This window comes from Schistocerca nitens, chromosome 6 (assembly GCF_023898315.1).
Source record: "Schistocerca nitens isolate TAMUIC-IGC-003100 chromosome 6, iqSchNite1.1, whole genome shotgun sequence".
In the NCBI taxonomy this organism is placed as follows: domain Eukaryota; kingdom Metazoa; phylum Arthropoda; class Insecta; order Orthoptera; family Acrididae; genus Schistocerca; species Schistocerca nitens.
In genome coordinates this window covers 661,158,691-661,176,295 of record NC_064619.1, presented here as the reverse complement: position 1 = coordinate 661,176,295, position 17,605 = coordinate 661,158,691, and the positions used below count along the sequence as shown (strand labels likewise).

Sequence of the window (17,605 nt, the reverse complement as noted above, 5' to 3'; positions counted from 1 at the left end):
TGGTGATATAAGAGGTCCCCTACATGTGGTTCATTAGCAAAATTTCCAGTTCTCTGAAACATATTGACAAGTAACAAATTCTATGTTCTTGTCTGGCACTTGAAATTTCTGAATGAACTCCTGCTGCACATCCAGATAAGAAAAATCACACAATTGCACACTAACAGCAGCCTCATGTTCTTATACCATAAACATTCTTATTATCCTGGGGGAGGGGTAGTGGGAATACGCCATGCTATCTCAGAGATGGATTATAATGATACATATTATGTAAATGCATCCATTATATTTTGGAAATGGATTGAGACCTTATGACCACCATGTATTTCTTTAAGCTGTTATTGGACAGTTGTGCTTTTCAAGAAGCATCAGAATTTCATGCCTTCTGGAAGAACACAACTTCCCATCCTTCAACAGGCAATGATACTCTAGGTTTTCAGCTCTATGAGATATTTTCCTGCTTTGTGCATCTTGGGCCCACTCAGTGTATCTGAGCATTACTGACAAAGCATAATTGATTGACTGTATCAAGATTCATATTTAACACTGTTTAACAAAACTGCAGTTATCTGTTAGAAGGAAGATTAAAAGCGAATTTGTTATACAGGGTGAAACAAAAATCCACTACCATTTGAAAATGCACTAATTCAATCAATAATGTAGGTAGAGAAGTAAAAATTGACGCATGTGCCTGAAGTGACATGGTGTTTTATTGAAACCAAAAACAAGTGCAGAAACTGCCCCCAAGAGATGACACTGGACATCAACACATCAGTGATGCTGAATGAGAATTGTGTATAAATTGAGCTGTAATGAGAGGAGGAGTCATATCATCCCTAGCCTGTCGGATATACACCTGTTGGAAGGTACAACCTTCATGCACCCATATTAATACATGTGCGAAAGATCTTTTGGGCAAATCATTCAGTGAGAATTGTGTGTCGAGCCACCACATCTGTCAGCTTGACTTCCCAAGTCCCCAGACCTCAATCCATGTGATTATTGGTTGTTGGGATACCTGAAGTCACAAGTCTGTTGTGATCGTCCGACCTCATTAGGGATGCTAAAAGACAACAGCTAACAGCAATTTTCTCACCATGCCTACTAATATGGAGTGCAGTGCTGTTCACAACATTGCCCCTCAGTTGCAGGTATTGTAGGTGAACGATGACCAAGTTGTTCAGCATTTGTTATAAAGATCACCATCTTTGCTAAAAGTCAACTGTTATGCTAATTATTGCTCATGTATCATAGAAAGTGTCATCTGCTAGTTATTTTGTATACTTTTGTTTGGTTTCCATAAACACCTATGTAATTTCATGCATGTGTGCAAATTTTTGCCCCTCTACCTACATTATTTCATGAAGTATTGAATTTTAAAACATCAACAAACTTTTGTGTCACCCTTTACAATTCTGTTAATACATTATGATATGAAATACATACTATTTTATTTGTAGAAGGCACTGGTTCTGCATTAAGTATATAGTTATGTAGGTTAAATTTTGATAAAAGTAGAAATCATAAATTAATGGGTACTTAACATGGAAAGAAATACATTCTATCACTGGGCAATAGTTTGCCTCTCTGTACATAGTGGTGCCACTGACTCTGTGGAAAGTATTTTCCAGACAATAGGAACTACAATTCAGTATAAAGTTTGAATACCTTTCCAAAGTTATTTGTTAAATACACTGCTGAATTGTGAGATAAATCTGAGAACAAACACAAATTTTGCTCTAAGGCCTATTTGACTACCAAACACAATACTGGCCTGTACTTAGTATTTACAAAATATTTTTTTGAAAATTTCACATGAACTTGTTAAAAGTGTGACCTTTTCTCAACTAGCCAATAAACAAACTTAAAGTATGTGGACCTTTTAACAATTTTCTTGTGGATGCTCAATAGTGGACTAAAAACACATAAGATCCACATTAAAATATTTGTTATCCAGCAGAGGTATGTAGAAGTAAAAATATCACTTGTAGCTTGCACTAGTTCAGAGATGTGAGGTTGAGTAGGAGTGTGAGGGTTCGGAGGAAAAGATTTTTTTTTTTGGGGGGGGGGGGAGGGGGGGGGAGTAGGAGGAGGGAGGGATCATGTTGAAAACGTAATTATGCTTACCTTCTCTGATTTACTGTTATTTTGACTTTGGGATTCTTCGGCAACTGGTATATGCTTGGAGAAAGAGCTGGCTGTTGGTGGTGTAACGGCTATCAGTGGTGCAGCAGCTGTAATTGTCAATGGCAGTCCAAAGTCATTTTGTCCAAGGTGTGATGCAACAGACTCTGCAGATGTCTTAATCAAGCTAGGAAGCACAGTTGGATGACTAGGCAAATTCAGAATTTGCCCATCAATATTCAAATTATCAGCTGCACCATTTGCAACTAAATTCACTGCTTTCTGCAAACTATTCATCTGAAATGGATTTATACTGCCACCACCATTGGGGTGGACATTTTGCTTCCTGGGTGTATTGAGGATGACTGAGTCAACAACACCATTCAATTTCATTTCATTTGGAACAGCTGTTTCAATAATATTATTGAAGTTCCCTTCATAAGGAAGAGGAGACGGTACATTCCTCTGAATATTGTACACTAGTCTGTTTTCATCCTCAGGATGCACATTCATTTTTTGGGCATTCCCATTACTGACCACATCAAAAAATCGATTGTTGGGCAGCACAGGAGATGCCAATCCCCCAGGAATCTGCTGTTGCTGTGGTAACACCTGTTGCTGCTGCTGCTGGAGGTGATACAGTGGGGAAATAAAAGGCAAGTTTGGAGCTCCATGGGTCAAATCAGGCACCTGAAATAAGAAAGTAAACTAGAAGCCATTACACACAAACTGAATCGAAATAATTCTTTATTAAATCTCTAGTAGTCAAATCACATAACTGCATGTAACACCTGTTCTCCCTGTCTGCATACTCATAGCACTACAACATAGCAGAAAACATAAATCCACTTGCGTAAGACATTATAAGTATAATACCATTCATGAATTACCCATAAAATTCATTTGGTCTGTCTGGCCAAGTTACACTGGTTGATAAATTTTAGTAAAGCTTGACACGAGGTCGTCAGTGTTCCTACCTTGAAGTGCATGTTGGTAACTCTTGCCGTGAGCGATGAAGGGAAGCGAAGGTGGTAGAATAGTTGATTTGTATAGCCAACAACAATTATGTTTTACTTTCAGTTGCAGGAGAAACAAATATTGCATTTTAATGTAACATCCTTGATCATAGCATGTATGACAGTGCAATGGAACTGAAGTTCCACAGAAAACACAAATACACAGACGCACATGTGGTAATAAATTATTTAACAGAAGTGGTGCTGGTATCATTATATACTTGTAAACATGCGCTGTCTCTGCAACTAAATAAGACTTCATTTTTATATGACAGGTGTTTCACTTTTTTGTATTTATGAAACATCACATATTAAGGTCTCTAATCACACTTTGTAAATAAAAGGAAACTAAACATGTATGACATAAAAACAAACAGCATTTTGTTTAGCTGCATTGATGGATCACATCTTCAAGAAAATAGTAATATAGGAACAAGTAAGGAATGCCAGAAAATATAAAAATAATGATAACATCAGGAATTCATTCAAAAGAACTTGTTGCACTGCAGCTCATACCCTGTTGCTACACACTTCATAAAATGCACAAATGGACCCTTCTTTTCACCATATCTTCTGCACCCCACACACTCAAACAAATGGCTATCGAACTGCACTGTCCAGTTCTATGAAGCAATCTTCATTTGGCCAACCAGATGACTTTTACACTATCGGTTGTGCACCTGTTTCGAGATTGTTAAATTCCACTTTGGGTTTAACAGTAAAATGCTTGAATCCTTCATCATTCAAACACTTATTTATGTGACATAAAGTAGTCAAAAATTTCTGTTGAGTCTGACGGGCTGTACTCAAAAGATATTACTGAGCAGCGCCTTCTTTGTACATCAGGAAACAATTTTGGACAATCACTTGTGGGTTCCTCTTTCAATTCCTTTGAACACTCACCTTCCTATATTATTATTATTATTATTATTATTATTAATATTATTATTATTCTTTCTTTCTTTCTTTTCTCAGACATTATGTCTGGTCAAAAATGGAAAGTGACGCGGACCTTGATCAAGCGTGACTTCCTTTTAACTGTACGGTATATGTTATATTGCATTTAGGAACTTTCGGGTGATTGAACATGCATCAATAATTACGGATTTCTGTAGTTGTATACATAAGTTTGGATGTAGCTGTATTGCATTGATGTACTGGTGGATATAGTGTGGTATGACTCATGTAGTTGATAGTATAATTGGTATAATGTCAACTTTATCCTGATGCCACATGTCCTTGACTTCCTCAGTCAGTTGGATGTATTTTTCAAATTTTTTCTCCTGTTTTCTTTTGTATATTTGTTGTATTGGGTATGGATATTTCGATTAGTTGTGTTAATTTCTTCTTTTTATTGGTGAGTATGATGTCAGGTTTGTTATGTGGTGTTGTTTTATCTGTTATAATGGTTCTGTTCCAGTATAATTTGTATTCATCATTCTCCAGTACATTTTGTGGTGCATACTTGTATGTGGGAATGTGTTGTTTTATAAGTTTATGTTGTAAGGCAAGCTGTTGATGTATTACTTTTGCTACATTGTCATGTCTTCTGGGGTATTCTGTATCTGCTAGTATTGTACATCCGCTTGTGATGTGATCTACCGTTTCTATTTGTTGTTTGCAAAGTCTGCATTTATCTGTTGTGGTATTGGGATCTTTAATAATATGCTTGCTGTAGTATCTGGTGTTTATTGTTTGATCCTGTATTGCAATCATGAATCCTTCTGTCTCACTGTATATATTGCCTTTTCTTAGCCATGTGTTGGATGCGTCTTGATCGATGTGTGGCTGTGTTAGATGATACGGGTGCTTGCCATGTAGTGTTTTCTTTTTCCAATTTACTTTCTTCGTATCTGTTGATGTTATGTGATCTAGAGGGTTGTAGAAGTGATTATGAAATTGCAGTGGTGTAGCCGATGTATTTATATGAGTGATTGCTTTGTGTATTTTGCTAGTCTCTGCTCGTTCTAGAAAGAATTTTCTTAAATTGTCTACCCGTCCATAATGTAGGTTTTTTATGTCGATAAATCCCCTTCCTCCTTCCTTTCTGCTTAATGTGAATCTTTCTGTTGCTGAATGTATGTGATGTATTCTATATTTGTGGCATTGTGATCATGTAAGTGTATTGAGTGCTTCTAGGTCTGTGTTACTCCATTTCACTACTCCAAATGAGTAGGTTAATATTGGTATAGCATAAGTATTTATAGCTTTTGTCTTGTTTCTTGCTGTCAATTCTGTTTTCAGTATTTTTGTTAGTCTTTGTCTATATTTTTCTTTTAGTTCTTCTTTAATATTTGTATTATCTATTCCTATTTTTTGTCTGTATCCTAGATATTTATAAGCATCTGTTTTTTCCATCGCTTCTATGCAGTCGCTGTGGTTATCCAATATGTAATCTTCTTGTTTAGTGTGTTTTCCCTTGACTATGTTATTTTTCTTACATTTGTCTGTTCCAAAAGCCATATTTATATCATTGCTGAATACTTCTGTTATCTTTAGTAATTGGTTGAGTTGTTGATTTGTTGCTGCCAGTAGTTTTAGATCATCCATGTATAGCAAATGTGTGATTTTGTGTTGGTATGTTCCAGTAATATTGTATCCATAATTTGTATTATTTAGCATGTTGGATAGTGGGTTCAGAGCAAGGCAGAACCAGAAAGGACTTAATGAGTTTTTTCATTACTATGTTTAGGAACTGTATCAATTTAGGACCTACTTTGTATATTTCCAATATTTGTAGTAACCATGAGTGGGGTACACTATCAAAAGCTTTTTGGTAATCAATGTATGCATAGTGTAGCGACCTTTGTTTAGTTTTAGCTTGATATGTCACCTCTGCATCTATTATCAGTTGCTCTTTACATCCTCATGCTCCTTTGCAACAGCCTTTTTGTTCTTCATTTATAATTTTGTTCTGTGTTGTATGTGTTATTAATTCCTGTGTAATGACTGAAGTTAATATTTTATATATTGTTGGTAGGCATGTTATGGAGCGATATTTAGCTGGGTTTGCTGTGTCTGCTTGATCTTTAGGTTTCAGATAAGTTATTCCATGTGTAAGTGTATCAGGGAATGTGTGTGGGTCTGCAATGTAACTGTTAAATAATTTATGATGTGAATATAATAGAAGGAAACATTCCACGTGGGAAAAAAACATATCTAAAAACAAAGATGATGTGACTTACCAAACGAAAGCACTGGCACGTCGATAGACACACAAACAAACACAAACATACACACAAAATTCAAGCTTTCGCAACAAACTGTTGCCTCATCAGGAAAGAGAAAAGGAGAGGGAAAGACGAAAGGATGTGGGTTTTAAGGGAGAGGGTAAGGAGTCATTCCAATCCCGGGAGCGGAAAGACTTACCTTAGGGAGAAAAAAGGACGGGTATACACTCGCACACACACACATATCCATCCACACATATACAGACACATATATGTGGTCTTCAGTCCTGAGACTGGTTTGATGCAGCTCTCCATGCTACTCTATCCTGTGCAAGCTTCTTCATCTCTCAGTACCTACTGCAACCTACATCCTTCTGAATCTGCTTAGTGTATTGATCTCTTGGTCTCCCTCTACGAATTTTACCCTCCACGATGCCCTCCAATGCTAAATTTGTGATCCCTTGATGCCTCAAAACATGTCCTACCAACCGATCCCTTCTTCTAGTCAAGTTGTGCCACAAACTTCTCTTCTCCCCAATCCTATTCAATACCTCCTCATTAGTTACGTGATCTACCCACCTTATCTTCAGAATTCTTCTGTAGCACCACATTTCGAAAGCTTCTATTCTCTTCTTGTCCAAACTGGTTATTGTCCATGTTTCACTTCCATACATGGCTACACTCCATACAAATACTTTCAGAAACGACTTCCTGACACTTAAATCTATACTCGATGTTAACAAATTTCTCTTCTTCAGAAACGATTTCCTTGCCATTGCCAGTCTACATTTTATATCCTCTCTACTTCGACCATCATCAGTTATTTTACTCCCTAAATAGCAAAACTCCTTTACTACTTTAAGTGTCTCATTTCCTAATCTAATCCCCTCAGCATCACCCGATTTAATTTGACTACATTCCATTATCCTGGTTTTGCTTTTGTTGATGTTCATCTTATATCCTCCTTTCAAGACACTGTCCATTCCGTTCAACTGCTCTTCCAAGTCCTTTGCTGTCTCTGACAGAATTACAATGTCATCAGCGAACCTCAAAGTTTTTACTTCTTCTCCATGAATTTTAATACCTACTCCGAATTTTTCTTTTGTTTCCTTTACTGCTTGCTCAATATACAGATTGAATAACATTGGGGAGAGGCTACAACCCTGTCTCACTCCTTTCCCAACCACTGCTTCCATTTCATGCCCCTCCACTCTTATAACTGCCATCTGGTTTCTGTACAAATTGTAAATAGCCTTTCGCTCCCTGTATTTTACCCCTGCCACCTTCAGAATTTGAAAGAGAGTATTCCAGTTAACGTTGTCAAAAGCTTTCTCTAAGTCTACAAATGCTAGAAACGTAGGTTTGCCTTTTCTTAATCTTTCTTCTAAGATAAGTCGTAAGGTTAGTATTGCCTCACGTGTTCCAACATTTCTACGGAATCCAAACTGATCTTCCCCGAGGTCCGCTTCTACCAGTTTTTCCATTCGTCTGTAAAGAATTCGTGTTAGTATTTTGCAGCTGTGACTTATTAAACTGATAGTTCGGTAATTTTCACATCTGTCAACACCTGCTTTCTTTGGTATTGGAATTATTATATTCTTCTTGAAGTCTGTGGGTATTTCGCCTGTCTCATACATCTTGCTCACCAGATGGTAGAGTTTTGTCAGGACTGGCTCTCCCAAGGCCATCAGTAGTTCTAATGGAATGTTGTCTACTCCCGGGGCCTTGTTCCGACTCAGGTCTTTCAGTGCTCTGTCAAACTCTTCACGCAGTATCTTATCTCCCATTTCATCTTCATCTACATCCTCTTCCATTTCCATAATACTGTCCTCAAGTACATCGCCCTTGTATAAACCCTCTATATACTCCTTCCACCTTTCTGCCTTCCCTTCTTTCCTTAGAACTGGGTTGCCATCTGAGCTCTTGATATTCATACAAGTGGTTCTCTTCTCTCCAAAGGTCTCTCTAATTTTCCTGTAGGCAGTATCTATCTTACCCCTAGTGAGACAAGCCTCTACATCCTTACATTTGTCCTCTAGCCATCCCTGCTTAGCCATTTTGCATTTCCTGTCGATCTCATTTTTGAGACGTTTGTATTCCTTTTTGCCTGCTTCATTTACTGCATTTTTATATTTTCTCCTTTCATCAATTTAATTCAATATTTCTTCTGTTACCCAAGGATTTCCATTAGCCCTCGTCTTTTTACCTACTTGATCCTCTGCTGCCTTCACTTCTTCATCCCTCAGAGCTACCCATTCTTCTTCTACTGTATTTCTTTCCCCCATTCCTGTCAATTGTTCCCTTATGCTCTCCCTGCAACTCTGTACAACCTCTGGTTCTTTCAGTTTATCCAGGTCCCATCTCCTTAAATTCCCACCTTTTTGCAGTTTCTTCAGTTTCAATCTGCAGTTCATAACCAATAGATTGTGGTCAGAATCCACATCTGCCCCTGGAAATGTCTTACAATTTAAAACCTGGTTCCTAAATATCTGTCTTACCATTATATAATCTATCTGATACCTATTAGTATCTCCAGGATTCTTCCAGGTATACAACCTTCTTTTATGATTCTTGAACCAAGTGTTAGCTATGATTAAGTTATGCTCTGTGCAAAATTCTACCAGGCAGCTTCCTCTTTCATTTCTTCCCCCCAATCCATATTCACCTACTATGTTTCCTTCTCTCCATTTTCCTACTGACGAATTCCAGTCACCCATGACTATTAAATTTTCGTCTCCCTTCACTACCTGAATAATTTCTTTTATCTCGTCATACATTTCATCAATTTCTTCATCATCTGCAGAGCTAGTTGGCATATAAACTTGTACTACTGTAGTAGGCATGGGCTTTGTGTCTATCTTGGCCACAATAATGCGTTCACTATGCTGTTTGTAGTAGCTAACCCGCACTCCTATTTTTGTATTCATTATTAAACCTACTCCTGCATTACCCCTATTTGATTTTGTATTTATAACCCTGTAATCACCTGACCAAAAGTCTTGTTCCTCCTGCCACCGAACTTCACTAATTCCCACTATATCTAACTTTAACCTATCCATTTCCTTTTTTAAATTTTCTAACCTACCTGCCCAATTAAGGGATCTGACATTCCACGCTCCAATCCGTAGAATGCCAGTTTTCTTTCTCCTGATAACGACGTCCTCTTGAGTAGTCCCCGCCTGGTGATCCGAATGGGGGACTATTTTACCTCCGGAATATTTTACCCAAGAGGACGCCATCATCATTTAATCATACAGTAAAGCTGCATGTCCTCGGGAAAAATTACGGCTGTAGTTTCCCCTTGCTTTCGGCCGTTCGCAGTACCAGCACAGCAAGGCCGTTTTGGTTAATGTTACAAGGCCAGATCAGTCAATCATCCAGACTGTTGCCCCTGCAACTACTGAAAAGGCTGCTGCCCCTCTTCAGGAACCACATGTTTGTCTGGCCTCTCAACAGATACCCCTCCGTTGTGGTTGCACCTACGGTACGGCCATCTGTATCGCTGAGGCACGCAAGCCTCCCCACCAACGGCAAGGTCCATGGTTCATGCTTATGCACACTAAATTTAATCAAGAAAGTTGGAAAGAAATTTGCAACTTTGAAAAAAGTTGTTGCTTACTCAGTTGTACTAAATAGCTGCGTCTTATCTCCTATTCATATTTTTTTTCAACATGAACAGTCCAAGACCGTATTAATGAGATCCAAGGTAGGAAGTAGGGCAGCATTGGTTGTAAATTTTTAATCCATTTATTGCAAACCAATTTCAGCTACAGAGTCTTCAGCGTTACATGAATACAAGAACATAATGAGAATCAAATATTAAAATATAAATTCAAACCAGATCACAAATATATCAGCTTGTAAACCATAAATTTACATACTAATTATATCCAAGTCATGATGATGCACTATAAATATAGTACCACGTGGTACCACTTGACATTACAGATAACAGACATCAGTTGAAGTGAGCTTGCTGCTTATATTTTCATGCAGCTAAACTCAGTATGTGGTGTGAGCTAGTGCCCACTTTATTACTGTCATTTGTATTCTACTTATTTTTACACTATTTGAAAAGTAAAATATGTAAAACTAAATGGCATCCTTAAATACTAAAATACAGTCAGAAACTGAACAAAGAATCCACTGGTAGGTGGCACAAATTAAAATACTCGTAATACTTCTTTTATATAATACCTAAAGCCAAACAAGTTATACATTATCGATATATATCAAATGCTGAGTTCATAATTCCCTCTTCCAAATTGGATTACATTAAGAAAAGTAACTTACATGGTTGTCAAGTATGAGACAGTGTTACAATCTACAGGAGAATGCAATGTACAACATGTTTTATAAAATCTTATCACTGTGTATTATAGAAACATATGTAACTTAGTTTGATGTTAATAATAATGCGGATACATGTACTGTCAGTGGCTACTGAAAAACACATATGCTACATTTCATTCTCACTTACTGAAATGGTGCGCAGCAGTACATACAGCTGTACTTATGAGGTGTTGTGTATCCTCCTTTGGACCTATACAGGGAGGAGGAGGAAATTAGTGTTTAACGTCCCGTCGTCAACGAGGTCATTAGAGACGGAGCGCAAGCTCGGGTGATGGAAGGATGGGGAAGGAAATCGGCCGTGCCCTTTCAAAGGAACCATCCCGGCATTTGCCTGAAGCGATTTAGGGAAATCACGGAAAACCTAAATCAGGATGGCCGGAGACGGGATTGAACCGTCGTCCTCCCGAATGCGAGTCCAGTGTGCTAACCACTGCGCCACCTCGCTCGGTCGGACCTATACAGCTCCTTATTTTTATTAATTAGATGGCTTCTGATACCCTCCTAAAACCGGGTGCTTCTCATTGTCAACTGCTCCTGAGCAAGATGGCATGGGGAAAATCTCTGACAATCAAATATCTCCATTTCTTCAACAAAATCCAAAAATCTGCCATTACTCCTTATGCAGTAGCTCCAGTTGTGAGGTGTGATTTTATTATTAATGCCAAATAAAGTTAGATATATGTTTCTACAATAACCAGTAATAAGATTTTATAAGTGAAGATTTTAAACATGGCTGCAGCAACAACTGTTAAAATTCTTCACAATAAAAGGATGACAGCCAAAACAGTTGCAGGATAAAATTTTTTTATTAAAATTCTTGACCAAGGTTTCGGTACATATAAATATACCTTCATCAGAAGTAAAACTTCCTGAACAGAAAGACACATTCATTAGAAAAGCCATATCAACGAAAGTGAGAAACAGAAGCTTAAGTAACGGTGAAATTACCAAAGTAATACAGGCACAAAATCTTTAGTACTTACTAAAATTACATCATGCAATGGAGAATAATAAAACAATTATGCCAAAGGCGTCGTCAGTAATTAAGTCATCATCTCCATTTATACAACATGTGTAATGGGCGCAGGGTCAAAGCGAACAGTTTAGCACCATTACTTCACCTATGAACTATTGAGACACGAGTGTGAAAGCACTAGGGCAGATGGTTACGCCCAGAGAGGGCACTTGCATGTGCCAGACTCGCGCATATTAAAATCCATGAATACATACATAAGCGCAACACAAATTATTAAAAGTTGTGTTAATTCAAACTCTGTCTTAATAAATAAAACGTATCAGGCCAATTAAAGACATTTATGTAAAATAGAAATATAGAACCAATTTACCTGTGTCCTAGTGTCAAACGGATAAAGCTTGCGCTTGGAACATCTAACGAGAGAGGGCACTAGTGTAATGCGCTAGAGTCTCGCGTAACGTAGGTAGAGAAATACATACTAGCGAAACAACCAAACATGTTATAATAAAACGAAACCATCTGTCATTATGAATAAAACATACACTCCTGGAAATGGAAAAAAGAACACATTGACACCGGTGTGTCAGACCCACCATACTTGCTCCGGACACTGCGAGAGGGCTGTACAAGCAATGATCACACGCACGGCACAGCGGACACACCAGGAACCGCGGTGTTGGCCGTCGAATGGCGCTAGCTGCGCAGCATTTGTGCACCGCCGCCATCAGTGTCAGCCAGTTTGCCGTGGCATACGGAGCTCCATCGCAGTCTTTAACACTGGTAGCATGCCGCGACAGCGTGGACGTGAACCGTATGTGCAGTTGACGGACTTTGAGCGAGGGCGTATAGTGGGCATGCGGGAGGCCGGGTGGACATACCGCCGAATTGCTCAACACATGGGGCGTGAGGTCTCCACAGTACATCGATGTTGTCGCCAGTGGTCGGCGGAAGGTGCACATGCCCGTCGACCTGGGACCGGACCGCAGCGATGCACGGATGCACGCCAAGACCGTAGGATCCTACGCAGTGCCGTAGGGGACCGCACCGCCACTTCCCAGCAAATTAGGGACACTGTTGCTCCTGGGGTATCGGCGAGGACCATTCGCAACTGTCTCCATGAAGCTGGGCTACGGTCCCGCACACCGTTAGGCCGTCTTCCGCTCACGCCCCAACATCGTGCAGCCCGCCTCCAGTGGTGTCGCGACAGGCGTGAATGGAGGGACGAATGGAGACGTGTCGTCTTCAGCGATGAGAGTCGCTTCTGCCTTGGTGCCAATGATGGTCGTATGCGTGTTTGGCGCCGTGCAGGTGAGCGCCACAATCAGGACTGCATACGACCGAGGCACACAGGGCCAACACCCGGCATCATGGTGTGGGGAGCGATCTCCTACACTGGCCGTACACCACTGGTGATCGTCGAGGGGACACTGAATAGTGCACGGTACATCCAAACCGTCATCAAACCCATCATTCTACCATTCCTAGACCGGCAAGGGAACTTGCTGTTCCAACAGGACAATGCACGTCCGCATGTATCCCGTGCCACCCAACGTGCTCTAGAAGGTGTAAGTCAACTACCCTGGCCAGCAAGATCTCCGGATCTGTCCCCCATTGAGCATGTTTGGGACTGGATGAAGCGTCGTCTCACGCGGTCTGCACGTCCAGCACGAACGCTGGTCCAACTGAGGCGCCAGGTGGAAATGGCATGGCAAGCCGTTCCACAGGACTACATCCAGCATCTCTACGATCGTCTCCATGGGAGAATAGCAGCCTGCATTGCTGCGAAAGGTGGATATACACTGTACTAGTGCCGACATTGTGCATGCTCTGTTGCCTGTGTCTATGTGCCTGTGGTTCTGTCAGTGTGATCATGTGATGTATCTGAGCCCAGGAATGTGTCAATAAAGTTTCCCCTTCCTGGGACAATGAATTCACGGTGTTCTTATTTCAATTTCCAGGAGTGTAGTAGTCATTTAACCACACATACATATTGAAATTCATAACTAACAAACATCAAAATACGTAGAATCCCAACAAGACAGGAAAAGCACATTTCAGTGGCATCAACAAGTAAGAAAATAACTACTAGTCAGCCAGACTTTATTACATTATGGCAATGAGGGGTTTGAAACTGTCTAAAAAATTTTTGTTTCGAAGCTGCACCTGTTCATTAAGAACAAAACCATTTTTTAGAGACAGATGCTTGAAAATCTCTAATTCTTCAAGCAAGTCCAGTTTGTAACCTTGGAGCACGAGAAGAACTCAGCACTAAGTCCGGGGTATACAAAATTACTTGTAACGACTGTCCAAACAATTACATAGGGCAGACAGGTAGACCCATTAAAGTTAGGTATAAAGAACACATGTTAGGTAAAAAATGGGGAAAACGTATATAATTCCACCTTTGCTGAACATCTATGGCTCTTACGGCACACCTGCCTTTTTTGATGAATGTTCTATGTATTGCTCCTATAACTCCCAGAATGTCACAACGGGAGTGGTAAATGATTTTATTTATTTTTGTAACTCTATCTAAGGATGCATTTAATATTGATACTTCACATGTTACTTCAGTACGCCAATCGGCAAATAGTTTGCGACCTGAGCGCCACCTGCCCTGGCCGCAGTGCTACTACGCTGGCCGATTTTACTCAGTCGCCCATGCGCTCTTCAACTACTATGTTCTCAATTTTTATATGTCTGACAAACACTGTTCTCAGGGCTATGTTTTATTTGGATTAACTGAGTTATGTAAATGTTTGCAAAAACGACTAGGATACTTCACTCCATGTTAATGTAATACTGTAAGTATCAGCAATCCTTCTCACATGTTGTAATACAAGATTCTCCTAATATATGTTATACTTTATTCTTGACTCATGTATCTTACCTTGAATATAAATTATGATGTTCATTGTCCCCAGGCCGTCTTCTGAAGAAGATAGATTTATATCTATTGAAACCTAGGTAAAGATTACTTTATCCTTTGCAACTGGTCGGCTGTTTTTTTTAATCTTTTGACAGATGGTTTCGTTTTATTATAACATTTTGGTTGTTTCGCTAGTATGTATTTCTCTACCTACGTTACGCGAGACTCTAGCGCATTACACTAGTGCCCTCTCTCGTTAGATGTTCCAAGCGCAAGCTTTATCCGTTTGACACTAGGACACAGGTAAATTGGTTCTATATTTCTATTTTACATAAATGTCTTTAATTGGCCTGATACGTTTTATTTATTAAGACAGAGTTTGAATTAACACAACTTTTAATAATTTGTGTTGTGCTTATGTATGTATTCATGGATTTTAATATGCGCGAATCTGGCACATGCAAGTGCCCTCTCTCGGCGTAACCATCTGCCCTTGTGCTTTCACACTCGTGTCTCAATAGTTCATAGGCGAAGTAATGGTGCTATACTGTTCGCTTTGACCCTGCGCCCATTACACATGTTGTATAAATGGAGATGATGACTTAATTACTGACGACGCCTTTGGCATAATTGTTTTACTATTCTTCATTGCATGATGTAATTTTAGTAAGTACTAAAGATTTTGTGCCTGTATTACTTTGGTAATTTCACCGTTACATAAGCTTCTGTTTCTCACTTTCGTTGATATGGCTTTTCTAATGAGTGTGTCTTTCTGTTCAGGAAGTTTTACTTCTGATGAAGGTATATTTATATGTACCGAAACCTTGGTCAAGAATTTTAATAAAAAAAAATTTTATCCTGCAACTGTTTTGGCTGCCATCCTTTTATTGTGAAGGATTTTATAAGTCATTATGTATGCTGCATTTTCCTTGAGGTTGTAACACTGGTTCATACTTACAACCATATAAGTTACTTTTCTGAATGTAATCCAATTTGGAAGAGAGAATTATGAACTCAGCATGTGAAATGTATGCATAGTGTATAACTTGTTTCTTAATATTACTACAGGCTTTAGGTTTTATATGAAAGAAATACTACTAGTATTTTAATGTGTGCCACCTACAAGTGCATTCTTCCTTCAATTACTGAATGTATTTTAGTATTTAAGGATACCACTGTGGTTTTATACATTTTACTTTTCAAATAATGTAAAAAAAAAAGGAGAACACAAATGACAGTAATAAAGAGGACATTAGTTGCTACTGATGTCACATACCGAGGTTAGCTGCATAGAAATGTGAGCATCAAGCTCAGTTTAACTGATGTTTGTTGTCTGTCATGTCAAGTGGTACCGTGTGCTATTATGTTTCTGATGAGTCATCATGATCTGGATATAAGTGGTATGTAAATTTACAGTTCTGTATTTATGATCTGGTTTTAATTTATATTTTATTGCTTGATTCTCATTATGTTCTTATATTCATGTATCACAGAAGATAGCTACATAGTAGGTGAAATTGATCTCCAATAAACACATTAAAAATTTATGACTGATGCTTCCCTTCCTCCTATCTTGGTAATCTCCTATTAATAACTTAATATTTGGAGACACTGGAATTTTTCAAGGAAAATAGTTACCCATTTTTAAATGCCAAGTACAGTTTACAGGGCAGATTTTTAATTAACTTGCCATGTAGTTAACAGAACTTTTCAGTCCTTGAACTTATGTATTCAGGTAGTTTGTAGAAAGAGTAGTTACTGATGTATGTCTTTATTTTTAACTCAGGTGTGTGGCGTCTGTTCTTTCAGACATGTCTGAAAGAATAGACACGATTTATGATTCAGTGGCTATATGTATACATGAGATAAGAGAAATACAGGCATCAGCAACAATTTGGCACTGAAAGAAATTCAGTGGCAACAAGTGAAAATTTATGCCAGATGTGGACTCAAACCGAGATTTCTCACTGTATGCGAATGTTGCCTTAACAGCTTTGGCTAACCGAACATGTTTTCCATTCAATCCGAACTCTCAACCTGTGACACAATACATATGTAGCATCCATTGTCCATTATCTTCATTGCTCACAGCTTCACCCAATTCCTGCAAGAGTTCGAACTTAGTGTGCATCCGTACCAAAACTGTCATTAATAGCCACCAAGGCGAATATACCGGGTGGTTATAATTAAATTGACAGCTGCGGTGTGGGCTGTATACATTGCAGGTCACAGAAACAACATAGGTGTGTTCATTAACCAGTGCAGTCACAGAGAATGTTGAAAAAAATAATTATTCCACTTTATGCCACCAGGTGAAAACATGGTGCTGTAAGCAGAAAACATGTGGAATGTTTCCTATTATAAAATCATTATGCTGTTTGTCATTTGGCAACACATGTTGACTTCTGTTGTGAAGTTGTTGTTAGTGCAAAGGGTTAAGAACGTTGATGTTTTCCATATGAAAACCAAGGGCTGTTGAGTGAGAAGACTGTGCACTACTGGTAAACTTGTATTATCAGAATGGCAGTAATAGCAGCAATGCATTGCAGGAATATAATCAACAGAAGCAGCTACGAAGAGGCTCCATGTCAATAAATGGGATAGAGAATATGATCTAGAAATTTGAAAAAACAGGCGAATTAGGTAGTGCAGCAGGAAGGAGGCAGCGGCTCATCCACATGGCAGTTGTTGTTGAAGTTGCTGTAGCTATAGCTGACTGTGCAGCATATGCCTCAAATTCCACAGTCAGTACTTGAGCTGAGTCACAGGAATTGCCTCTCCCTGATCAACAGTTTGAAAGATTTTGTGGTGCATTTTATACTGGTACCCCTACAGGATTCAGATACAAATGAAGACCCAACATTGGCTACGAAGCCATGATTTTGTCCCCTCCCCCATATTATTATTATTATTATTATTATTATTATTATTATTTTATACATGGAAATGGATGAAATGTGGCCACAGAATACAGTTTGGATGGACAAGATACATTTTACTTTGCAAGGTGATGTGAATGAACAGAACTGTCATATATGAGGTGGTTCTACTTTGCCAAATGTTGTGCAGGAACATCCATAGCACTCAGTTAATGTGA

The 17,605-nt window shown here is 38.9% G+C and overlaps 1 protein-coding gene across 1 annotated transcript in view; it reads right to left on the bottom strand.

Annotated features, from left to right (window-relative positions):
- The window catches only part of LOC126262358 (interleukin-1 receptor-associated kinase 1-like), a 193,902-nt gene that overhangs the window by 13,252 nt on the left and 163,045 nt on the right, over positions 1-17,605 (bottom strand). The window contains exon 12 of the mRNA XM_049958943.1: positions 2,128-2,814. Within this exon, the coding sequence (XP_049814900.1) occupies positions 2,128-2,814 (687 nt within the window). The remainder of the gene's footprint in view (positions 1-2,127; positions 2,815-17,605) is intronic.